Below are 25,777 nucleotides of genomic sequence, written 5' to 3'. Positions count from 1 at the left end.
TTTTCGCACATCATTTTGTTTAAATTTACTTTTTATTTTCAACTAATAAGATTTTTTTTTTTTTTTTCAAGTTTTAAGGTCACTTTTTTAATTTAAAATAAAAAATATTTTTTATAAAATACTGAAAAAAAAAATTGACTGATGTATTTAAATATAAAATTATAATTTATAATTTACATTTTAAATTTAAAAAATTATTTTTATTAAATATAATTTTTTTTATTTTTTAAATAACATTATTTTTACAATTATTTTTATAAAATATTAAATAATTTTTAACTAAAATTATTTTTTAATAAATAACTATTAACGTAATTTTTAATAATTTATAACATAATTTACAATCTCTCTAATTACTTTAAAAAATGTATTTTAAAAAAAAATTGTTTTCCATAAATCATGAAGAATACAATTTATATTTGTTCTAATGTGAGGATTTATATGGTTATTGTATTATATGATATAAAATTTTGATTTTTCTTTATAAAATTATATATGTATCATTAAATAATAAAAATATAGATTTAATTTTTCTATTTGTTTATTTATTCCGATATTTTTTATATTTTAAAATAATTATAAATTTAATTAACTTTATTGATTAACATTCTTAATATTCTCTAATCATCAAATGTTAGTGACTGTAAAAAATTAAGTAAATTTCTTTAATTCCTAACTTTAACGGCCAACTCCTTATAAAATATAAATCATTAAACTCAATGCTTACATTTTTAACATCGTTAACAGTGTGCAGTTTTTAAAAAGAATCGAAATGAGTATTATGTATATTTTCATCATAATCTTTTATTCTCTATTTACTCGTTAATAATTTTAAGATATGGAGATCGAAATACGAGTTGCATAACAATTATAGCGTTGATGAATTGTTAGCAGTACCTACCTATAAAAGTCAACACTCTATACATTGTGGATTTTTATTTGAATGCTCGAATAATTCAATGAGGTGATTAATAATATTTAAATTAATAATTTCACTCGTCTAGCCATCAATATCGTTCACAATAATCTGTTATAATTGAATGAGTTTCCATTTTATAGTTGAAACTCTTATTGGTTATTTCAAAATTTAAAATATTTTTATTATTGTTTATTTTATTGTTTGAAGTTTGTGCTACTCAATTAAGTCGTTTGATTATTTTAATAATTTTTTAAGATACGGATACAGTAAATTCAATACGATAGTTATTTAGCACGTTAAATGAGATGAAATAGACAATTAGCAAAATAAAATAAATAAACGATAATATTAATTTTTTATTTTTATAATATAATTAAAAAGTACATATATCAAATATCACGTAATAATTACACAATATATCAATTAAATATAGTATATAGTAATATAACAACATAAACAGTCACGTAATATTTATATAAATAAGGTATACACCACAAAAAAAATAATGATTTAATCAGATTCTTAAAATCCATAATTTGACGTAACAAACATTTTAGGGGCCAAATTAAATGAAGGAAGAGCAAATAAACATATATATATTTTTTATCAAGCTACGAATCTCATTAAGTTTACTCTAATAATATACTATGAAAATCATATATAATTTTTAAACCAATAAAATTAATCTATATTTTTAAGAATTATTGTACACTTTGTCTTACGATCATTAAATTAAATTAGATGTTAAATTTAGTTTAAAACTAAAATTGTTGTTAAATTTAAAAAATTATTTTTATTAAATATAAATTTTTTTTATTTTTTAAATAACATAATTTTTACGACTATTTGTATAAAATATTAAATAAATTTTAACTAAATTTATTTTTTAATGATAACTATTAACATAACTTTTAATAATTTATAGCATAATTTATAATCGGTCTAAATACTTAAAAAAATATATTTTCACAAAAAAAAAATGCTTTTCATAAATCATAAAGAATACAATTTATATTTGTTCTAATGTGAAGATTTATATGGTTATATAATACAACTTTTTGCTTATAAATATTTATATAATTATCATGTTATTGTATTATATGATATAAAATTTTGATTTTTCTTTATAAAATTATATATGTATCATTAAATAATAAAAATATAAATTTAATTTTTCTATTTGTTTATTTATCCTGATATTTTTTATCCTTTAAAATAATTATAAATCTAATTAACTTTATTGATTAACACTTTTAATATTCTCTAATCATCAAATATTAGTGGTTGTAAAAAATTAAGTAAATTTATTTAATTCCTAACTTCAATGGTCAACTCCTTATAAAATATAAATCATTAAACTCGATGCTTGCATCTTTAACATCATTAATAGTGTGCAATTTTTAAGAAGAATCGATATGAATATTATGTATATTTTCATCGTAATCTTTTATTCTCTACTTACTCGTTAATAATTTTAAGATATGGAGATCGAAATACGAGTTGCATAACAATTATAAATTTGATGAATTGTTAGCAGTACATACCTATAAATGTCAACACTCTATACATTGTGGATATTTATTTGAAAGCTCGAATAATTTAACGAGGTGATTAATAGTATTTGAATTAATGACTTCACTCGTCTAGCCATCAATATCGTTCACAATAATCTGTTATAATTGAATAAGATTCTACTTTGTACTTGAAACTCTTGTTGGTTATTCCAAATTTTAAAGTATTATCATTATTGTTTATTTTATTTTTTAGAGTTTGTGCTACTCAATTAATTCGTTTGATTATCTTAATAATTTTTTAATATACGGATAACAGTAAATTCAATACGATAGTTATTTAGTACGTTAAATTAAATGAAATAGACAATTACCAAAATAAGATAAAAGAACGATAATATTAATTTTTAATTTTTATAATGTAATTAAAAAATACATATATCAAATGTCATGTAATAATTACATAAAATATTAATTAAATATAGTATATAGTAATATAACAACATAAACGGTCACATAATATTTATATAAATAGGGTATACACCACAAAAAAAATGATGATTTAATCAGATTCTTAAAATCCGTAATTTAACATAACAAACATTTTATGGGCCAAATTAAATAAAATTAAATGAAGGAGGAGCAAATAAACATATATATATATTTTATAAAGTTACAAATCTCATTAAGTTTACTCCAATAATATACTATGAAAATCATATATAATTGTTAAACCAATAAAATGAATCTACATCTTTAGAAATTATTGTACACTTTGTCTTACAATCATTAAATTAAATTAGATATTAAATTTAATTTAAAAATAAAATTGTTGTTATTTTTGTATACACGATAATAAACCTATAAATAAATATTAATATAAAAAAAATGCGATTGAACCTCTATTCTTCAAGACTTGCTTATGAAAATGATTTTTTTTTTACATTTTAACTAATTTTTTGTATTTTGATTTTGATATTTTATTTATTTTTTTAAATAAATATTTAACATATTTTATTTATTAAAATAAATATATTTTTGAAGATGTGGTTACCATACAATGATTGTGCCATCAAAAATTAATTATATGGTTACCATGTAAACTAATATATTACATTGAAAATCTTACATGTTTTTAGAATATTATAATCAAATTTACAAATAAAAATATTTTATACAATATGGTCAGCTTATAACCCATAGTGGTTGCAATAAGGTATTTAGCATATTTATATATAATTATAAGGTCAAAACAATAAATATATTTACTATTGATTAAAATTTGAAAATATTAGAGTTGATTTGGTTTGAAAAAATAATCAAGTAATATCGTATCGAAAAAGATTATATTTAAAATAACGTATTTATTTATTAATTTTATTAATTATTAATGTTGTGATTGTAATATAATATTTATATTAATATTTAATTAATAAAAAAATGGAAGACATAATTGGAATACAAATAAATTTTTTTTACATATTATTAATTACTAGTATCTCACAATTCAATTGATAGTGAATTGTATATATGTACATATTTAAAAAATTAAACAAAATAAAATATCTAAAAATGGCTTACATACAATGTAATTTAATACGTTGAGAGACTTGCAGAAAATATATATTTATTATATTTTTTTTAGAAGGATATTTGAATCAATAAATAGTAAAATAATACAACATTAATTAAAAAAAAAAAAAGGAAAATTCAAATTTTTTACATTCCCAATTTAACATTTTAACTTCCACAATAAAACCCTATCAGACATAAGAGGTAAGGAGGAGGGAAACCAGCCCCACAAATTCCTTAACCTACGCCGTCCCCGGTGCATTACGCACCCCCTCAGAGCTCGAAGATTGACAAAAGAAAGAGACGAGGGAAAATCAGATTATCCCTTATGTTCCGTCACCGGTAACCACCGAATCGCGTGGACGTCACGCGAATTATTATATTTCTGCGTGGTTTCCACGCTTTCGCTGTGAGAGTGACCCTGGGATTTACTTGCGAACTTTCGAACCCGTCTTTCAGCGATTAGGGTCCGAAGAAAAATCAATGGCTACTGCTAAGATACGCCGCTGGATGATATCTTTTTAACGTACACCCCAGCCTTTCAATTTATCTTACCACCCACTATATTCCCTTCTTTCCCTCACCGCAATTGCTCCCTCTCAATCAAAGAAGCGAAAAAGGGTTTTCCTGGCTCTCTTGCTCTCGCTCCGTCTTTTTTGCCCTCTGTAACTTTCACCGATCATCCATGGCCAATACCGCCGGCTCCGATTCTCGCCACAACCTCTCTGTCACTTCTCCGCACCAGATCTCCAAAGGTATTTCATTCCCCTTCCTCTTCTATTCTTAATCTCTCATTTGATTATAAACCCTTCACATTTCTTCTATGGTAATATTTTCTACTAAAAACCCTAGCTTATCGGAAGGATTAGAGCTTATTGTGGCGCGATACTAGTCCCATTGGATAAATCAGTAGTCTATTGGACTCTGTGGATTTTGGCTATTCACTGGTACAGCTAGGGTTTTTGGTTTATCGTATAAAGATGCTATTTTCAGTGTATTTATCTGCTTTACTCGCAGTCATAACTTGGTTATTCGAAGACCAGCAAAGAAACAAATGTGTTTTGAATTGGTTACAAATGCGGCCATCAGTTAACATTTCGAAAGTATTTCCTTTATTCTTGTCTAAGACTTGGAAAGTGTCGCACGGGCTGTGAATTGAGAATGGATTTTATGTTTATTTTCGTAGTTTCCATAGTTGTATCCGCATTTTATACAGTCTAGAAATTACATTTTTAGATGCTTTTTGGTGGTGATGCACATCTCAATTTTATTGCAAACGATGTTACTCAGACTGGGAAGTATATTTTTTAATACCACCGAACCAAACTCATTATATTAGCTATTGTTTTAGAATGATCCGTAGCTTTGGTTGGTGGGCCCCTCTGTGCATAAGTTTATCATTTTGAAACAAGGATTTTATTTGCATTACCAGCGCATCTTTTCAATATTAGACATGTTTCCTGGAAATGATAAACTTAGTCAAGGGCAAGGTCTCAACTTGGTATTTCTAGAGCTAAGAACGTTTTTGGAGTAAACAGTGGCAATGTGAAACCACCAATCTTTGTTCTTTTGCAGATTGGATAATGTTAATGGTTTTAAGTTAAAAATTTGATTGATTGCTCTCTGCAGGTTAATGGACTGGCTTCATCTTTTTTGGTTAAAAATATCATTCAACTATAGTTGTATACCTGTCAAATAAGTTACATATTTTAGCAAAATGTTAATTGATTAAAAGTGTGGCCTTTCTCATCTTAAAGTAAATCTAGCCTATTAGTTCTCTAAGTAAAGGATAACATGCCTACTTATGTTACTGGTATTCATCAATCTCTTGCTCCTTTTGTATTTTCTTTTGTTTTGAAATAAAATGCTGTATTTTCTTTTAAGAATTGGCAACTAAATTTTGTGTGCTGTTGAGCCGTGATGATTTGAATTTTTGATGGTTCTTTTTTTGGTAATTCAGTCATGGATCATCATTTAATGCAATGGCAACACTTGTGAGCTTGCGATTCTTTTATTTGGTAAATAGGAATGATCAATTTTTAATGTTTCCATTTGATATTTTGCAGATGCGCAAGGATCTGACAATCCTATTCCACTCTCACCACAATGGCTACTTTCAAAGCCGGGGGAGAGTAAACTAGGAATAGGGTCTGGGGTGCGTTATTCTTTTAGCTTTGCTCGTTTACATACAAGCAAGTTGTTGCAATATGTTTACTGTCTTACCACAAAGAGTGATATTTCATTTATTGAATATGCTTTGTGTTCTATTGTAAATTTTTCCCAGGAGTTTGTAAACTTTCATTCTACATTATATGCAAACAGTTTGTTGCAATACATTTACTGTCCTACAATGAGGATGCATGTTTTGTTTATTGAGTTTGCTTAGTGTTCTGTGGTAAAATATTCCCAAGAAATAGTTTATAATCCTTCTTTCTACGTTATGTTTTTCTCCTCCTCTTCCCTCTAAAAGTATATTTTTATTGGGTCATTTGTGCAGGAAGGCCATGTGAGTCCCTATTCATCTCATGGTAGTCGCTCAGATTTCATGAAGTCATCAGGAAATGGTGAGGAGATGCATGACGTCCAGAAGAAGAAGGATGTTCTCAGGCCATCCTTACTTGATATGGAAACTGGCCGTCGTGATCGCTGGCGTGATGAAGAAAGAGACACTCATTCGTCAATTCGTAAGGATCGCTGGAGGGATGGAGATAAAGAATTTACTGACATGCGGAAGGTGGAAAGATGGGTGGATAGCTCAGCTACCAAACACTTTGGAGAAGCACGTCGTGCTCCCTCCGAACGGTGGACTGATACAGGTAACAGGGATATTAGTTATGATCAACGGCGTGAGAGCAAATGGAATACTCGTTGGGGCCCTGATGATAAAGAGGCTGAAAGTTCACGGGAGAAGTGGACAGATTCTAGCCGAGATGGTGAAGTCTCTTTTGAAAAAGGGTTGTCTCATCTTCCTAGTCTTGGAAAGGAGGAGAAGGAAGGGGAACATTATCGGCCGTGGAGATCTAACTCCTCTCAGAGTCGAGGAAGGGGAGAACCTATGCATCACCAAACTCTAACACCAAACAAGCAGGTTCCCACCTTTACTTACAGCCGGGGGCGTGGGGAGGGTGCTCCTCCTACGTTTTCTGCTGGTCGTGGAAGGGTGAGTTCTGGTGGAAGCTTTTTGAACAGTGCTTCCACCCATTCATATCCTCTAGGAACCATCTCTGACAAGGGTGAAAGTGGTCGTGGAGAGTCTTCCTCATTTCGGTATAGTAGAACTAAACTGCTAGATGTGTACAGGATGACTGATATGAATATTTGTCAAAAATTCGTAGATGGACTTGTCCAGGTGCCCTCCCTTATGCAGGAGGAACCATCAGAACCTCTGGCACTTTGTACTCCTAATTCCGAGGAAATGGTAATTTTTATTTGCTACTAATGTTTTTAATCTTGTTTGTTATTTTCGCAATTCATTTTACAAGTTCTTTTAAACAGGTTGTCTTGAAGGGAATTGACAAAGGGGATATAGTTAGTAGTGGTGCACCTCAGATGACTAAGGACGGGTCTGCTGGTCGAAATTCAATGGATTATATGCAATCAAGACGAAACAAGCTTGGTATGCCACTTGACAGAGACATTATTTTGTATTCTCTTGCCAATGCAATATAAGAGGTAACATCTTATAATTGGTTTATTGTAGCGGGCAGTAGAGAAGATTTATTGCATTCTGCAGATGATTATAAAGAAGAGAGTGTTGACAATTCGAAGGCATATCTCGATAACAAGTTCACAGTGGAAGGTATGGATATAGACAGAGCAGAGTTGCTTAAAAATCAGCATATGCATGTAAATTCAGTAGCATATATCTGCAAAAATAGGGAGTTGAGCCTTTTCTCGCTTAGGAGAGAGATGAGTAACTAGCTATGTGGGTTAGGCTTTTGCCCTTCACTTGCCTGTAACTGTCTTATGTTTTGGTAAGAATTTTTGTCTGATGTTGGAAGCCAGTGATAATTACTGGATTTGGATGTGCTTTTTAGCAAATTACCAGTTGACCTCAAATATTTCTGCTATCAGGAATATATATCAACTCTACTCTCTTAATTGTAATATATATTTTCCCAGAAAGTTCTTTATGATTTTGAAAAGGAGGCAGTATCTCAGAAATCTCCCCAATAAGCCTCTGGGATTAGTTTTGATGGAAGAAAGTTAAAAAGGTTTTCAAGGAGGAAATTCATACCTTTGATGATTACGCACATCTGTAGATTCTTTGTTCAGGATACTGAGCTTTAGTTTTTGATGAATCGGATGTCTTCAGTTGAAGGGGCGTGTAGATTTGTTTGATTTCATTTGAACTCTACAATAATTCTTTTGTTTACGTTATTGTGCTTTTCATGATTTTCAATTTTTAATTTTTATTTGCAGCTTTTCGAGAAGATAGTGCTCTTTCAAGGAAAGCTGATGAAATTCCGAACAACCGTGAATTGAACATGCAGGGAAGCAACTCTATACATCCTGGCTCTACATGGCGATCTTCATCACTGGGAGATAGGTCGAGCTCGCATTCACATGACTGGAGGGATATTCCAGGTGATACCAAACCAAGAAACCCTGATATGGGATGGTCACAGCCATCCAAGGATTCCACTAACAAATGGGAGAGTAATTTGGCAAATTCATCATTACCCAAGGATGAACTTAAGTGGAATACAACTGAGGACCCCATTTTAAAAAGGCAGCCATCTCTTGTACCGGACAGGGAACAGGAAGCTGCAAAGCTTTCACAACCTTCACCGGAGGAGCTTTCCCTTTATTATAAAGACCCTCAAGGTCAAATTCAGGGCCCTTTTAGTGGAAGTGATATTATTGGATGGTTTGAGGCCGGGTATTTTGGCATCGATTTGCCAGTTCGGCTTTCAAGTTTATCAAACGACTCCCCATATTCATTACTAGGTGATGTCATGCCCCATTTACGAGCAAAAGCTGGTCCACCACCTGGTTTTGGTGGACCGAAACAAGCTGAATTGGTTGAGACAGCTAGTAGGGCAAACTTCAGTAGTGTTGGAAAAATGCATCCTGGTGGAAGTGAGATTGATATGAGGAGGGGCGACCAAAGGCATAAACATGGGTCGACAACGGAAGCTGAAAATAGGTTTTTGGAATCACTGATGTCTGGCGGTATGAATAATCCACCACAAGGTTGGTGTTATTCTGTGCTCAAGCCTACTAAAGTTTCTTGCTTTTTCTATTAACTATTGTTACATGGAAACTTACTGGGTTTTCATTGGCATGATTGTTTGTTAGGTATGCAAGGATATATGGGAAATAACTCCAGTAGCACACCCTTGCCTGGAATAGACAGTGGAAATGACATGTATATCTTGGCTAAGAAAATGGCACTTGAGCGACAGAGGTCTCTACCTAATCCATATTCGTATTGGCCTGGGAGAGATTCTACATCCATGCTTCCTAAATCAGAGGTTATCTCTGAGACCACAACACCGCATGCAAAACTCCTATCTGCAATTGCTGAAAATCCTCGCCTGCTTGCGCATCCTCAAGGTGCCGATTTGTTATCCGTCATCCAAGGTATAGCAGACAGGCCTGCTTCAGCTCTAAACAATGGTGTTCCTGCTTGGTCAAATTTCCCTTCCCAAGGAGGTTTAGAACCACTGCAGGATAAGATTGATTTGCATCAGGCTCAGAACTTTGCGACCCAAACTTCCTTTGGGATTCAACAACAGAGGTTGACTGCACAGAGTCCTCCTTTAACAAGTTTACTTGGCCAAGCTATTGACAACAATCCTGCCAGTGTTTTAACGCCGGAAAAATTGGTATCCTCTGCGTTATCTCAAGATCTACAATCACTAAGTATTCTACAACAGCAGCTCTTATTGCAACTACATTCCCAACCGTCTCTTACAACACAACAGCAGCTGCTACTTTTGGATAAGGTTTTATTACTAAAGCAGCAGCAGAAACAGGAGGAGCAGCAACAGTTATTGCGGCAACAACAATTGCTTTCTCAAGTTTTATCAGAGCATCATTCTCACCAACGCCTTAACGAGCTACCTTATGGACAATTACAGGCTACTGCAGTGTCTACAGGCAATGCAACTGTAGATCCTAGACTTCAGCCACCACAAGAAATGTTTCAGATTGGTAAACAAATACCAGTTCCCAGTATTCAAGATGAGCGAAGTGCCAATTTTGTGAGTTTGCCCCATGTTACCCAGGATGTTAGTTACAGTGTTAGTTCTGAAGCTTCCTCTTCATATCTGCCACATAACATGTTTGGGAATATCAATCGTCAGCCTAGCTGGGAAACTACGCTACCGGAGAAGATTGATGATATCAATCAGGAGTCTTTCCCAGCTTCAATGATTACTCAAAGCATGCCTTCAGTTGAGGTTATGAGCAAAATTTCAGAGGAGTCTTCTCTGTCACAAAAACATGCTATTGTTACAGATTTCCAAGCACCCGTGAGCCTGGAGCAGAAGTCAGAGGTAACATGGAAGACTGACAAAAATATCATGGTTGAACAATCAGTTGGTGCTTCCAATTCAGTAACTTCTGAGGTTCCAAAAATTTCTGCTTCAGGATTAAACCCTGAAATATGTAAGGATGAAGTATCCATGTGTGATGTTGCTAATGATGTGAAAGTTAAACCAGAAATTTCTGTTGTTAAAAATGTTGAGAGGGAGACGAACAAGGAGCCTTCTACTATGATACCCGCAACAGAAGTAAAAAATGTCGAAGTGCGAGAAGTACGGAAAACTTCTGAGAAGAAGTCCAGGAAGCAAAAATCTAACAAGCAATCTTCTGAGCAGCCTAAAAGTTTATCAAAAACCTCCTCCCTGCAGCAACCAAAGCAGTCTGAGACAGAAGGCCTAGACCTCAGTCAGGAAAAATTTGAGGCGCCTCTTGGTGGTGAAGTATCCTTTATAACATCTCCGAAAAAGATTAAGGACAACAAAAGTGAGAATGTTACAGTTGCAAACATTGATTCTCAACATGGTCTAAGTTCAATAACTGCAGTGGTTGATGTTGAGGCAGTGGAAGAAAAGGGGGAGCAAAGATTGGCTAGTTCTATCTCATTGCAAAGCACACAATTAACTCCTGGTCACCGGGCATGGAAACCTGCTCCAGGTTTTAAGGCAAGGTCACTTTTGGAAATTCAACAGGAAGAACAAAAGAAAGCTCAGACAGACCTGGTTGTCTCTGAGATCAGCACAGCTGTCAGCTCCACTAGTTTGTCAACTCCGTGGGCTGGGGTAGTGGCTAACTCAGAACCTAAAGCTGCAAGAGAAACCCGAAAAGAAGCAGGTATTACTGAGTCAAATGTGGGGAAACTTGAAAGTACAATTCCAAAGGGTAAAAAGAGCCCATTACATGACCTACTGGCAGAAGAAGTTCTGGCAAAATCCAATGAAAGAGAGATTGAGGTTCCTGATATTGTATCTAGTGAGCCTTACGTGAAAGTCACAACCATACAAGCAGAAGTTGTAGATGATGACAACTTTATTGAGGCTAAGGAAACTAAGAAAAGTCGCAAGAAGTCTGCCAAAGCGAAGGGCACTGGTGCAAAGGTTTCAATGGCAGTTACTTCTGCAGATGTGGCAGTTAGTACAAGTCCCATTGAGAAAAGCAGAAGCGCTCGCCTTGTGCAGCAGGAGAAGGAGGTCTTGCCTGCGATCCCTTCTGGACCTTCTTTGGGAGATTTTGTTCTTTGGAAGGGGGAGCCAGCAAGTCCTTCTGTTGCTCCCGCGTGGTCTAATGATTCAAAGAAGTTTCCAAAACCTACATCTTTGAGAGACATACAAAAGGAGCAGGAAAAGAAGACATCTTCCATCCAGCCCTCAAATCCTATACCAACTCCTCAGAAATCCCCCCCAACACAGACCACTCATGGTAGTGGCATGTCATCGTCACTTTCTGCATCTTCTCCATCAAAGGCTGCTTCTCCGATCCAGATCAATTCTCATATCTCTTTACAGTCAAAATACAGGGGGGATGATGACCTATTCTGGGGCCCAATTGAGCAATCAAGACAAGAAACTAAGAAGTATGACACTTATCTTAATCTACTGAATAGTTTCTAAACCGTTTTGTTAAATTTAGTTAGAAGGTTGTCTGACTTCTTTTAGCGAGACAGTGCATAGGTGTCCCCATGTGTTCTAGAATATGAGTCTTTATGGGTTTTACATCTAGTTTTATTTCTTCTTTCCATTTTTCCTGTGTTCAAACTCGTACCTTGTCTTGTTTATCAGTTTTGCCTCTAGGCATTTCCACAGGAATTGCCATTAGCATTACTTGCTGTTGCAGTTTTAACGATTGAGTTATTATAAATCCCGCTTTTCTGCACTTACTCTCCAACTTTTGATACATGACAGAGATGACAGAGCCAATATGACTGATTAGTTGGTGAGGTTTAGTAAGTGGTATAGGAACTTTGTTTAACAGTGGAGTTATAATATTTTTCACTATTTGCACTACTAGGATTGCTGATACTGTGGCTGTTAGATATTCAGTTTTGTTTGGATTATCAAATGCACATTTTTTCTTGATTTTGTTGAAAGTTATTTTCTAGTTTTTGCCATTCATGCAATTGCGACTTCTGCTCTAATAAGTTTGAAAAGGTGAGTAACATTATCTTCTTCTCTGCAAACAGGGCAGATTTCCCTAATCTTACAAGCCAACACAGTTGGGGAACTAAAACTAATGCTGGAAAAGCTACTTTAGCCGGGTCATTAAGCAGACAGAAATCAGTGAGCAGTAGAAATTCTGAACGTTCTCTTTTATCGTCGCCTTTCTCTGCTCAGTCATCGTTCAAAGGGAAAAGAGATGCAATGACCAAGCATACAGGTTATCATTTATAAGATTGTTTTCTTTAATGTGTTATGGATTTTGATGGGCCATTTTTAAAATGTTTGCTTTTTTGCAGAGGCTATGGACTTCAGGGATTGGTGTGAGAATGAATGTGCAAGGCTTATTGGTACAAAAGGTATTCAACAATCTATTTTCTGGTTTTCCCTGAATTTTGTTACCTAGTATTAGGTGTTAAGAGTGATGACAACAAGGATATGTTTGGTCGGTTGGTCTACTATCACTGGGATGTTATTTTTAGATTTCAGCCTAACCCTTACAAGGGAGACAGATCACAAGCTAATAAATCAACCATAGCAAGGAGATATCTGTTTTTATTTTTATTCTTATTCTTTGGCTTTGCCCAAAGATGTAAAAGCTTTTTCTGCCGTAGGGAACTTAGATGTACATTTAAGGCCGGGGGAAGATTGATGCTAAAGTTCACTGATGCTATGCTGTTTTTTAATTTTTTCTTGCTAGATACGAGTTTCTTGGAATTCTGTGTGAAACAATCTAGATCAGAGGCTGAATTGCTTCTGATCGAGAATCTTGGATCATATGATCCAGATCATGAGTTCATTGACAAGTTTCTCAACTACAAGGATTTGTTGCCAGCGGATGTACTTGAAATTGCCTTTCAAACTCAGAGTGATCGAAAAGTGACAGGGACTAGTGCTAGAGATGTGAATTCTGACAATTCAGGACTTGGGGATCTTGACCGAGATATAGCAGTGGGTGGTGATGGGCCATCAAAAGGAGGCAGCAAGAAAAAGGGAAAGAAAGGGAAGAAGGTTAGCCCATCGGTTCTTGGGTTTAATGTTGTCAGTAATCGGATAATGATGGGGGAGATTCAGACCGTTGAAGACTAGGGGAAGGTTTGAGGATAGTTGTAAATACAGTTGACTTTAACTCTTTGTAAATGTCTTCACTTAGGCTTTTTTTCTTTTCTTCTTTGATAGAGCATAGCAGCAGTACTAATTAATCTGCTCTGAGTGATTTTGTGATGTAGTACTCCCGTGGTTTGCATCCTTATTTTGTTCTCAAGGATCCCGGGTTAGGTTCATTATCGAATTGAGGTAAACTTAATTTTAACGAGGTTGTAGTTTCTGTTCCATTTTTCTGTATCTTAGCTGAATTTTGGATGGCCAGGTAAGATTTTAAGATGTAGTCGGTAATTTTGTACTGGCCAGATTCTTGATGGAAATCTTAGAGGTGTGACCTTCATTTATCAATTTGTTAAACAGGTTACTTAGGAATAGATATAGCAATCTATGATAAAAGATTGTATAACGGTAGCTTGATTTATTTGGTGATTTTAAAGCTTGTACTAGTTGAATATGCCATCTAAACATGTCCTTTTTGTTAAGAGTCAAGAAAAAAAACACTTCTTTTTGTAGGTGGGTAAGTGTTAAATGGTTTTCCTCAGAAATTTGCGCTTGTCAGGATTTTTTTTTCTTTGAAGTATAATATATATATGTATGTATATTGATTTTAGAGAAATTACATGGAGCACCGATCCAGAATTCCTAGTGGGAGAGGTAATTCTAAGGCAGATGAATTTATTACTAACCAGTCGAAGACACTGACAAGATCTGAATGACCTCGGATTAAAATTATGGTTTAAGGGTAAAACTTAAAAAGAGGATTCGAATATCATATAATATATATATATATATTCTTTTATAATTAAGTTACAAAGATGCTGCTAGTTTATTGTGATGAAACAAGAAATCTTTGTTTTAAAGTAGGAGAAGAAACTGCTTTTAGTTTTTTTTATCTGAAAAAATAAATGTTCAATCAAAATGTAAGTAATATAGGTGTTTTAATGAGTATGCTTACTGTTTTATGTTTCACTAATTTATTAATTTTCATATTCTAAACTAAAAATAGTTTAAATGATTTCATATTTATTCTAAATTATTTTTGAGTGATTTATTATTTGTAGTAATAATAATTGAAACTAATGCTTATATGGTAGAAAATAAAAATAAAAATTTAAAAGCTTAATATTGAGTTTGATTCAAACTCTGATTTAATCTAATATTCATATGATTAAAGTTTAAAGATTGAGTTCATCAATCTTCTCCGGCAGCTTAGCTTCCCAGATTGATATTCCTAAGCATGTTATGTGGCAGATGTGAAGAAGAAGCTTCAGAACTAACACTGTAACTAAAGTCCTGGGTAACATGGGGCAAACTCCCAAAGTTGGCACTTAGCTCATCTTGAATACCGGGAACTTGTATTTGTTTCCCAATCTGAAACTTTTCTTGTGGCGGTTGAAGTCCAGTATCTACAGGTCCACACTGCCTGTGGACACTGCACTAGCGCCTGTAAGTGTCCCTAAGGTAGCTCATTAAGACTGCTGATGAGAACGATGCTCTGATAAAACCTAAGAAAGAAATTGTTGTTTCCGCAATAACTGTTGCTCCTCCTCCTCCTGAATGATAATACAATAAGGATATGATTGAAGTTTAAGTATCCTAATTCCAAATTGGTTCAATGTTTACATAGTTCATTCTTTGACATGTGAAGATATAAATTTTATGGTTGGGAAGATACAACTTCATGGTTATGAAACTAAAAAAATGGGCGAAATAATGCGTAAATTACGATAAAACTTTTACAACTACAATAATCAAAGTGTAGGTATTGAATGATAATTGAATATGTTTCAGTCAAATTTAGCATAAAAAAAAGTATTAGTTTTCTTGAGACAGTAAAATTAATTGTTATCCAACGGTAATAGATGAATGTTAGTTCTACTTTACATTAATAAAAGACTACAAACAATAATCTCTTCGGTTGACATATATATTTTCATTAGGTTTTATCGATAGTATATGAGTGATAACACTAAGTGTTTACTGAGCAAATGGAAGATCTTAGTATTGTCAAGAAAATTTTAAGTATGAAAATCAGTATAAATGATAGAAAATTAAAGTTTTGAGTCTCATAAAAAATAATACATAAAAATGTGTTAAAGAGATTTGATATGAACAAATCCAAAATCGGTTTCTACCCTATTGCCAAATTACTTCAAATCGTAAAATTTACTATGTATCTAAACAGAGACATGAAATTGATGTTAAAGGGTCCTTATGTATATAGTACTTGGATGTTTAACGTATGCAATCCAGAATACAAGGCCAAACTTAGCGTGCGAACTTAATATGTTTAGCAAGTTCATGGCTTATTCTGAGGAACATTAGCAAACGATAAATTCTTCGATATTTCACAGGCATATATGATTGATTATAGTATTTACAGCAATTATATTGTTTTTGTTATAATATACATAGATGCATATTATTGATGACTTTGACAATAAAATATCTGCAATAGAGTATGAGTTTGCATAGCAAATAACTCAATAGAGTGAGTGGTCACAATTGTAAGGTGTTATTATTACGTCTATCAACAACAAAGACATAAGGATGCAATTATAAAGATTGTAAAAGAGTCGTTATGGTTTAAAAGAACTTTCCGAAATATGATTAGTATAACGAACTCTTCAACCACACAACGATATTTAAAGTGCAATAGTTTTAGTAATGAATCAGGTTTACATTATTCATACCAAATATGTTAAAGTACTAAAATGGGGGCAGATCAAATTTCTCAACCAAGAATCACTTCCACACACTCTGCGGTTCATGCAAGAGAACATTACAGAACACTGAATAGTCCGATCTATAAAAAAAAATACGTAATATTCACATCTTTCGTGCATTAGGTGACGGAAAGTGAGTTTCACCTTAAAAAAAAAACTGACTGGAATTGAAAAATCCGACCTAAGATTTCTGATGCACAAGATTGTAAACATAAATCCATATAAAGCAAGACTGTGATAGGAAGAACCAAATATATTTATTTTGATGTCAAAATATAATTTACACTGCATTGCATTGATATTTCCTTACATTAAAGACAAAGAAAATGAGACCTTCAGTGTCGATAGGAAAACTAAAGGAAAGAATTCTTGTTATTATTAGCTACTCTTGGACGGCGTAGTTACCTCCCTGCTTTTGTCTACTTGCTTCAGAGTCTTTCTTGTTTCTCCAGTCTTCTGAGGAGCAAAATAACATCAGAAGCAAATCAAACAATAGCAAGAGAACACTTAACTTCGTTAAGATCTAATTTTGGGGCAGTTAAACATTCTATTTTCTAAGAAAGCAAGGAGAGAAAGAGAGATGAATGCAGAGCACATATACATACACACAAAGGAAGAAAAAGAATATCATCACTTTGATATACCATCACCAGTGAACTATTAGCAAAGCCCTTGGTTTGAAGCTCATCTTCCTCTCAGTGGAGGAACATGAAAAAGTTACTTCTTTTATGATAAACAAATAGAAAACTGTATCCAGTAGCGGGTTTGCAGGCTGAGAACAAGGGCGTTTTCACGTACTCCAGCATTAGATGAAACACAGGGATATTATTATAACATCTTTAATGGGTTAATCATTACTAGTGCTGACACAGTATACACAGGCGACTTTATAATAATTTTACCGACATATTTATTTTCCTATAAACAGGCATTGATTGTTTTAAAATCGAGAAAACCAAAGGCGGATAGCTTCTCATATGCAAGAATCTGACTTCAAGATATGTTGGATCCATCTACTAATATAACAGATCCTGGATATGCCAAAAGGAAATTCTTGTAATCAATCTACTGTAGAACGAAAAAGTTTACAAGATCATATTATCAAAACTTTCCTATTGAGCGATGAATGAGAACAAGGAAGTGAAAGTAGCTCCCACATATGAAAAATCAAGATGAACTAGAAGCTAATTTCACATGTACTTCCGGCCTTGGAAATGAAATTGAATTGTGGCCACGGAATTTTGCAGAGATCTCTACAAAAAATGCCAGGATTTTGACCATCTTAAATCTCTCCAACATGAAAAGAAGACAGTTACCTCACTATCATTGATAAAGAGTCTATACAGTAGAACCAGACTAGCAAACACAAGTTATGTATATCTTCAATTGCCAAGTCTCAAATATCAAATCTACCCAACTAACACAATACCCAGAAAAGGCATTTAATAGAAAATAAGAAAAATCCAAGAATCGAACTTAAAATTCTTCGTAGAAAATTAAGCAAAACAGTAAGGTTTAAAAAAATCCTCCAATTTTATTTGGTACACAAAAAATTTACAGATTTCTAAACAAGAAAGTGAAACATTTAAGTACGATGAAGAAGTAGACTAACCATTGGTTGAACAGAGACCGGGAGGGTATCAGGATTGAAGGAGCGCATAGACAATTTGGCGATCTCAGAAACGGCACCGTCTCGAACACTTGGAATATCGCTAACTAGATACTCGTAAGCAGCCTGAAAAGCTTCCACCCAAAATCGCGACAACCTCACGGTGGTGCTATGCGTGTAAATATCCCACATGCGCCTGACCGTCTTCTCTCTTTCTTCCACCTCCTAAACCGTTAACATACTAAAAATGTTAAGGAAAAAAAAAAAAGCCAAAAAATGGGCAGCAAGGAAAATCAACAAGAAGCCAAAAAAACACAGAGAGAGAGAGAGAGAGAGATAGATACAAGGATGTCGAGATCTTCGGTGATATGGAAGTCAGGTTGATCAGAGGACGAAGCGAGATCACCGGAGGACCATTTGAGAGAAACAGAGCCAGTGAACATAGACCAGAAAGCTAAAAGGAGAATAGCGGCCAAAGCCCAGAACTTGTAACCGTTCTTACCACAGAACAGAGCAGGCCGTGAGGCATCTTTCTTCGCAGGTGGAGATGGTAGGGATACCGGTGATTCTTCGTCTTTCATTTTTGGTAGCAGGAAGAAAGATTTGCGGGATGGAGGAGGAAGAAGAAGGGGGTAGGTGTAGTGTCATTACTCATCGGAGAGTTGTGTCGTCGACTCATAAGTGTTTCGATTTTGAAAGGAGAGTTGCGGGTCCCATACTGCTTCATCACCGACGCTTGTGGGCCCCAACGACAAACCCGAGTTTCTACCTTTGACTTTAGTTGACTTCTGTTCATTTTTTATTAAATTGCAAAACAGTCCCTTTACTATTCAAATTTTCCTTTTTCAAGGCCTTTATATTTTCCTTTATTTTATACTAACCCTTATGATTTTAAATTATTTCCGAATGAACCCCTATATGGGATAAAAAGTTTTTTGAAACGAATGCAATTATGTCGTGCGATGAAAAAGAGGCATGCAGTGTTCACAATAATATATGGATCCACCGACACAGCAAACACCAAAAAACGCGGCTACGAAGTATTCTCTCTCCATAACTTCTGAATTTATATAAACTTGTAAATAATATATCTATCAATCAATATATATATATAAATATAAATATTTTAAAATACATTTTTAATTTTTTTTAAATGACCAAATATCATTACATATAAGAATAAGCATGATTGATCAAACAATCTAATGAGCAATCAGATTGTCCTGTCTTAAAATTCAGTGTTGAGATACATCCTGTTCAAGTTATAATAGATTTTGCGATAAATTCGAACTCTCGAAGTGTCTTTTTCATTGGATATATAATCGCAACATGCAGTAACCGAGCATCGTTTTTCAACCATCTTCGAACCCTAGATATTTTCCATTATGAAAGAGAGTACACTTCGACAGCCTAGTAATTCGCCGCAAGAAAATGGGGCTAGCACCTTGAGAATGTCCTCCAAAACCTCTAATAATCACACCATATCCTGCCTCATTGGGCACACCACTAACCATTCAATACACATTGCAAGTCCACAGCCCTTGGTCTCCCTATTCTGACTCCGCCCTGGTTCAGCTGCAAGCTTTTGAATCTGCACTCTTCCTCGTCCCTGAATTTCCCTAACCCTCTTCCATTCTTGAAGATATTTCCCCATGAGGTAAATCAGAGGATTGGTCAGAAAATACATGGCCATTCCACAGTAACCGGTTCCTTTCGTTCCAAATTCTCCATAGGCAGGCAAAGAATTTCCTCCTCCTGCTTAGATATGCTTTTACTCATCCGATCAGACCAAGTTACCATGTACCGACCCGCAAATGGCTGGTGATCAAAGCCTAAAATCCTTCTCAATTTACAAAGTATTTTAGAATACATTTTTAGTTTTTACTCCTAAAATCTTTCACTGTTATAAGTACATTTAAGTATGATGAAGCAATTTCTATGCCACCAAACCAAGACCCAATAAACTTTTTTGATTTATAGTAAAGTTTTCATCTAAAAATTACATTAGGCAACAATTTCGTAAATTAAGCTATCAAATTGGAACCAATTAAAAAATATTAATATTTCGGGGGCTTAAATTCATAACATTTCTGAAAAATACTTTGTTTTACTTATTTTTGCTTCTTGTCTTGCTAGTTTCTCATATATAATCTTACATATGATAAAAATTTGAAATTAGTTTTGAGCATTGTAAGCAAAAAGCGTAGACAGATCTGCTCAGAAGAAGCATACTTTCTAATCAGAGAATATCAGATGTCCAGACATATTTAAGCAACTTCATCACTGCAGAATCAGAGACCTGACTCTCCCATGCTGATTCATGATCTATGAGTTTAAGACTCAATGAAAAGATCATTTATGTTACCAACCAAATTATGTTATAAAATGTGCAAAGGCTATATAAAACCCCTAAACAAGATATGGGTATAATGCAACTCAGAGATATTTCACAAAGGAAATTTGCAGACAATCAACATGGCATCAGTTCAGACCGCCCGTCTGCTTCTTTCTCATCATAGATTATGATATAACTCTATTTCGATCTGGCCAGGAACCTAAAACATCTGTTTCTGACAATTCCCAGCAATATACACTTCATAAAACATTACAAATAGGGAAGGGCATCAGATAATAAGCGGAGTAGTAGTCTACACTAAATTTCAGTGTGTAGGATAAGAATCTTTTTACTTCATTTGCCATCCCATTTCAAAATACCCTTTTTCTCTAGGTCAAAATCATTACAACAAAGCAACATAGAAAACAAGAATCGATCTTCAAAACCTAAAATTTAGTCCTGAAAACAGAGTCTACCAGATCTAAAGCAATGACAGAAACACCCAAATTAAAGTGAATCCAAAATATATTTTGAAAACCCCATATGGCATCAGATAATAAGCGGAGTTGAAATCAACATGGCTCATCTGAGTGTAGGATAAGATAATCTCATCACTTGCCATAACATAAACAGTGATTTGATAAATTAAAAAGCATGAATTAAAAGCATGTATCTAGAAATAACCAATAAGATTATGAACACAGAATTCGAAAACGGTTAAAAGCAAATTGAGAGAACAGTATAGGTAGGTCCATTTGACGCCATGGCAGGAAGAGATATGCAATGGGCTGGTAAGCCAACCTTTCATTATCTGCATCCGTTTTACCTCCTGTAGCGCTACTTTTTAATAGCCAAACAAGGAGTGGGTAAACAGATGCATCGATTTATCTACATACAAATGTTCAAACCAAACAGAAACATACTATTGAATCAAGAGATCATCGAACGGAATCTCCGTTTGGTCTCGAGCAATTTTGAATCGAAATTTAATAATAACAACTCATATCAAGAGAAAAAGTGAGAAGAAAAAACCTTCAGTACGCAGCGATCTGCAAGTAATGGGGTGAGGTTTCAAAGTGGTTAAATAGGGTTTCTGTGAATTAGGGTTTTCTCCTCCTGTCAAGTAACGGTTTAAATGGGCCAGAGAATTAGGGTTTTCTCCTCCTGTAAAGTACAGATTTAAATGGGCCTCCGGCCCAAGATAATAAGAAGTTCAAGTCTTCCTTTGATTTGGTGTATTGAGAGGGATTTTAAATAATTAGGGTTTTGCAGTTTTAAACATATGGTAAACAAATGTTTGATACATGACAAATCAATCTTCATTATAACCTTCTTGATTTTCTTAATCTACAAAAGTTTGAACTTCTCAAAAATACTAAAAATCTAAATAATGATCGACGGGACAATACTATTCCTAGTATAATAGATGCTATCACACATACAATCGTACTCAATTCGATGGACTTGTTTGATCTTAAAAGGGATCTTCTATAATTTCGCACGTGAGATGTTATTTCTTGGTTTCGTTCAGTTATTATTAACATGATTATTTTTAGACAATAATAAATAGAAAGAACGCTCGTAAGGAGTACTATTGAAACAAAAAAATATAAGCATGTCTGCTATTCATACCAGAATAAATAGAATTTATCGAAAAAACTTGTTAGTAGAAAAAGACCTCCTAAGGATAAGAGACATAGAGCTAAAAAGAGAGCCAAAAAATGATATTTTATGTATAATCTCGAATGTTATCAGTTCTGGTATGTCAACCAAATGATACAATACAAGCAAAAGTTCCTAAATCTATGAAGATATAGAACAACATATAAGTTATCATGCTCGCATATCCACCATTTGAATCTCCAACAATTTTTTCAATAATTGAATATCTGATTTGATTTATTAACGAATATGCCAGTTTCAAAGTACATAATCAAATCATGAAAGTCGAAGAAATTTCACACATATAACAATTGTATTGATTTTGAATAATAATTCTTAGTGATTGTTGAATTTTATGTATTTTACTTAAAACTTAAATCATCATTTAATTGTATGAGTGATATACATAGAATATTATTTTAAACTTTGATGATATATATTAATTATTTATATGTATATCAATTTAAATATCATTTTTCTTTGAGAAAAAAGTAACGAAAAACAAGATTGGTGCAAATAAAGATTTACGTATTAGGTCTAAAATTTGAAATTTAGAATTAAATTTAAAAAAAAAAATCTAAAGGGCAATTCTCATTCTTTCACAAAAAAAAAAAAAGAAAAAAAAAAAAAGAAACACAAATTAGTAAATATAACCCTTCACCTATATGTACATGTATATTTGTGTTAGATTGTTGTTTGTTTGAAAACTCAAGAAAAAAAAGTATTTTCTATAGCTAACGTCAATTAGCTCATTACTTGCTCTCACCACCTTCTTGTTCTCTCTTCAGATCACCAGGAGGCAGAAAACAATCCATGGATAACCCACAAATGTTAAAATCAACTTCTTCAATCCCCCATGTCTCCTCAATCTTTCTCTTGTGGTTTGTTGGCCCTCCGTATCTATGAAGCGTGGTGATAGTGGTGCCGCCATGTGCTATATTGATAGACTCGACGTATCTGTAATCCTCGACCATTGACTCCATCGTCGTCTCCCAGAACACATTGTTTTTGTTTGTTTTTGCAGATTGAATCCTCACTAGTTTGGTATCCTCAAATTTTACCAACAATCCTGTTCTTTGGCTGAAATATCCCCATATTGTATGGTGCACGATTTCGGTGTTTGGCGAACACTGAGCCTTGAGCGTGTCCGTTGGAGTCTCCAACTTTAACACGAAGCATTCTTCTTTGTTAATGGTCTTTTCTCCAATGCACACAGCATCCAAGAACAAGCTTGCCATGCACCTAGGATCCAGTCCCTATTTTTCACATCACCATAAGTTCAAGACCATGTATTCTGGCTGCTTTCACATTAACTTTTTCATGTTTAAAAACATTATGATAAGAAAAATACAATTCGCTGCTCTCCCAAAAAAGGTAATTATGGTGTACAGGTAATATAAAACTTATATAGAAATTGAAGGGAAAAAATACAATGAAACTAATACGAAAATAATTACCTGAAAAAAGCGGCGTAAGGGGCGAGGAGGTCCTCGATTAGCATGAGAATGTTGAGAAGAACACTGGTTCCATGTAATCTTACCGTCGCTTCCGGCGCTAATCTTGAAGCCAGAAACAACTAGTTCTAAGTACCACAAGTTAGGGTTTTTTTGCCATACAACAAAACTTCCCACTTCAGAATTTCCTTTGGCTTGTATACGATCACCGCCATGCTGCATCTCCGAGCCTTGCATTTTCACCTGCCCTATCGCATACATACTATTCACTGAATTTAATGCGATTGGTCCTCCTGAAGCAGCTACATATTGTTGCACTATGTATTTTGCTGTAGAAGCCTCCTACATATTAAATAATTATCAATCATTACACAGTTATTTCTTTTATGTATAAGATCGAATTGCATATATATATATATATATATATATGATTAAGGATTGGTTAGCATAATTAGCAAAACCTTTTAACATTATACATACAATCAAATGGAGGAATGGAGGACAACCCTCCTCAACCAAAGTAATGATTAATTGATTACCTTCAATTTTTGAATAACATTTGAATATATATATATATATATATGTATATAGGAAATGATTCAATCCCAAATGTATCTATTTAGAAGATGAACAACTAAACAAAAAAAAACTTACGATAGAACTATCTTGAACGGAACGTATAAGGTTAAGCGAAAAATCAAGTTGAACGTAAAAAGGAATGAGAGGAGGACCGACAATCTTGAGCAAAGTCAAGAACTCTTCTTTGGATTTAGATTGGAGATGCATCGACTTATCAATAGAAATGATTTGAGCTTTCATCAATTTCAACATATTTTGCCAACGCAGCGCAGCATTGCTTCCCATTTCGTCGAACAACTCCTCCGGCATCGGAACCTCCAGCACTGTCTCCAATCCGTCTTCCTTGTCCAAATTAGGACACAACTTCCTCATGGAAATGTTCGTCAAATTCGAATACAATCAATCCGATTAAACTAGTTACCCCACCTCTTCTACAATCTAACTGAACTTAATTCAAGGATTAATTAGGAGGAAGCTGAGGGAGAAGGAGATTAATTAATTAATTAATCTTAATCTTTCCTTCCTCCTCTTTTCCCTCTGGAAACTGCAGAAGAAATCTTGTTCTTCTTTTCTTGAATGGAGCAGGTGATGGTTTGGTTGGTGTAAATATCAAATGGGGAAAAAAAAAAAAAAATCTTTTCCTCTAAATTTATTTGTTCTTGTTCATTTGAGTCTAAAGGTCGTCCTCGACCGTCGGTGTCGTGGAAGCCCGATTTTACTGGTAGGTTTTGCTGCGCCAATCTTTTCCTCTTTCTAAAAAAGATTTTATTAATAGATCATATATATATATATATATATATATATATATATTACACCTATATAATACAAAATTATTTTCGTTATAATAAAATACTAATTCATGATTTTTTTAATTAATTAATTAATATCACTTGGAAATTAAAAACGTGCATATATATATATATATATTTTTTTTTTTTTTTTGTTTTTACCTTGATTAATGTTTGTAATTATGTATTATAGGTTAAAACTATAGAAAACACAAAAAGCTAACAATTAATACAGTAAATATATATATATATATATATATATATAGAAAAAACATATGGTTATAATTACATTGGGTCAGCAAGAACAAGGGAGGTATATATAATCCATGTAAGGTATTGCCCTAGAATGTCTAATAAGAACTATGTACTAAGTTACATCAATTCAATTAATTATTTTGGATCGTTTAAAAATTAATTTAATTTATTTTAAACAACTTAATTAATATAAGTTGCATTTATGCGAAATTAATTAGCTTTAAATCATTTATATGGGTATAAACATTCGTTCTACAAGATCTGATTATATTATTTCTTTTTTACGGTTGAATAAATTTTATTTTGTGATCATAAGATTTTATTTATTATTCGATTTTATTATAAAAATCTCGCATTAAGTTCGTTTTAACTAAAATGATCTTTTACGACGAACCGAAACAATTTTCGGAATAATTTCTCTTCAGTGATGCAGAAAAGATGCAAGAATAACCATAAAAAACCACTTGTCTCCATTATTTTTCTATTAAAGAGGAGTCTGAGGTTATTCTGAGCCATTCTCTTCTGAATTTATGACATATATGTTTGAAAAATATATGTCGTCCATGTTTTAATATGTATTTATATATTACATATGATATTCTATATGTTATTTTTAATGAA

At 33.3% G+C, this 25,777-nt stretch overlaps 3 protein-coding genes and 2 non-coding genes across 6 annotated transcripts; 1 reads left to right on the top strand and 4 right to left on the bottom strand.

The window, feature by feature from the left end:
• Window positions 1-4,489: 4,489 nt before the first annotated feature.
• LOC110813500 (GYF domain-containing protein) lies at window positions 4,490-13,978 on the top strand. Its single transcript, XM_088207768.1, has 10 exons — window positions 4,490-4,757; window positions 6,069-6,157; window positions 6,500-7,420; window positions 7,498-7,618; window positions 7,703-7,801; window positions 8,425-9,198; window positions 9,304-12,064; window positions 12,671-12,864; window positions 12,944-13,003; window positions 13,345-13,978. Exons 1-10 carry the CDS (start codon window positions 4,688-4,690, stop codon window positions 13,731-13,733), a joined length of 5,478 nt encoding a protein of 1,825 aa, XP_088063894.1. The 5' UTR covers window positions 4,490-4,687; the 3' UTR covers window positions 13,734-13,978.
• A 2,731-nt stretch (window positions 13,979-16,709) lies between these two features.
• Window positions 16,710-18,759, bottom strand: LOC110813478 (uncharacterized). 2 transcript variants are annotated; one of them, XM_022040643.2, is made up of 3 exons: window positions 18,428-18,759; window positions 18,087-18,308; window positions 16,710-16,927 (listed from the first exon to the last, which is right to left on the bottom strand). In XM_022040643.2, exons 1-3 carry the CDS (start codon window positions 18,662-18,664, stop codon window positions 16,853-16,855), a joined length of 534 nt encoding a protein of 177 aa, XP_021896335.1. In that variant the 5' UTR covers window positions 18,665-18,759; the 3' UTR covers window positions 16,710-16,852. The 2 variants fall into 2 exon arrangements, with proteins under 2 accessions (XP_021896335.1, XP_021896333.1); XM_022040641.2 differs by having other exon boundaries at window positions 16,710-16,930; window positions 18,428-18,758.
• Window positions 18,760-20,700: 1,941 nt separating this feature from the next.
• On the bottom strand, window positions 20,701-20,784 carry LOC148270513 (small nucleolar RNA R16). Its single transcript, XR_015816000.1, has one exon. It is a non-coding gene; the product is annotated as a small nucleolar RNA R16 (small nucleolar RNA).
• Window positions 20,785-20,960: 176 nt separating this feature from the next.
• Window positions 20,961-21,041, bottom strand: LOC148270512 (small nucleolar RNA R16). The gene has a single exon (XR_015816002.1). It is a non-coding gene; the product is annotated as a small nucleolar RNA R16 (small nucleolar RNA).
• A 1,639-nt stretch (window positions 21,042-22,680) lies between these two features.
• LOC110813499 (DUF620 family protein (DUF620)) lies at window positions 22,681-24,747 on the bottom strand. Its single transcript, XM_022040669.2, has 3 exons — window positions 24,189-24,747; window positions 23,538-23,876; window positions 22,681-23,336 (listed from the first exon to the last, which is right to left on the bottom strand). The coding sequence occupies exons 1-3, from the start codon at window positions 24,483-24,485 to the stop codon at window positions 22,833-22,835; spliced, it is 1,140 nt and encodes a 379-aa protein (XP_021896361.1). The 5' UTR covers window positions 24,486-24,747; the 3' UTR covers window positions 22,681-22,832.
• Between the last annotated feature and the right edge of the window lie 1,030 nt (window positions 24,748-25,777).

This window comes from Carica papaya, chromosome 1, assembly GCF_054855325.1.
Source record: "Carica papaya isolate Zhongbai chromosome 1, ASM5485532v1, whole genome shotgun sequence".
Taxonomy (NCBI): Eukaryota; Viridiplantae; Streptophyta; class Magnoliopsida; order Brassicales; family Caricaceae; genus Carica; species Carica papaya.
Note: the sequence above shows the minus strand (reverse complement) of the source record. Positions and strands in the feature narration are given on the sequence as shown.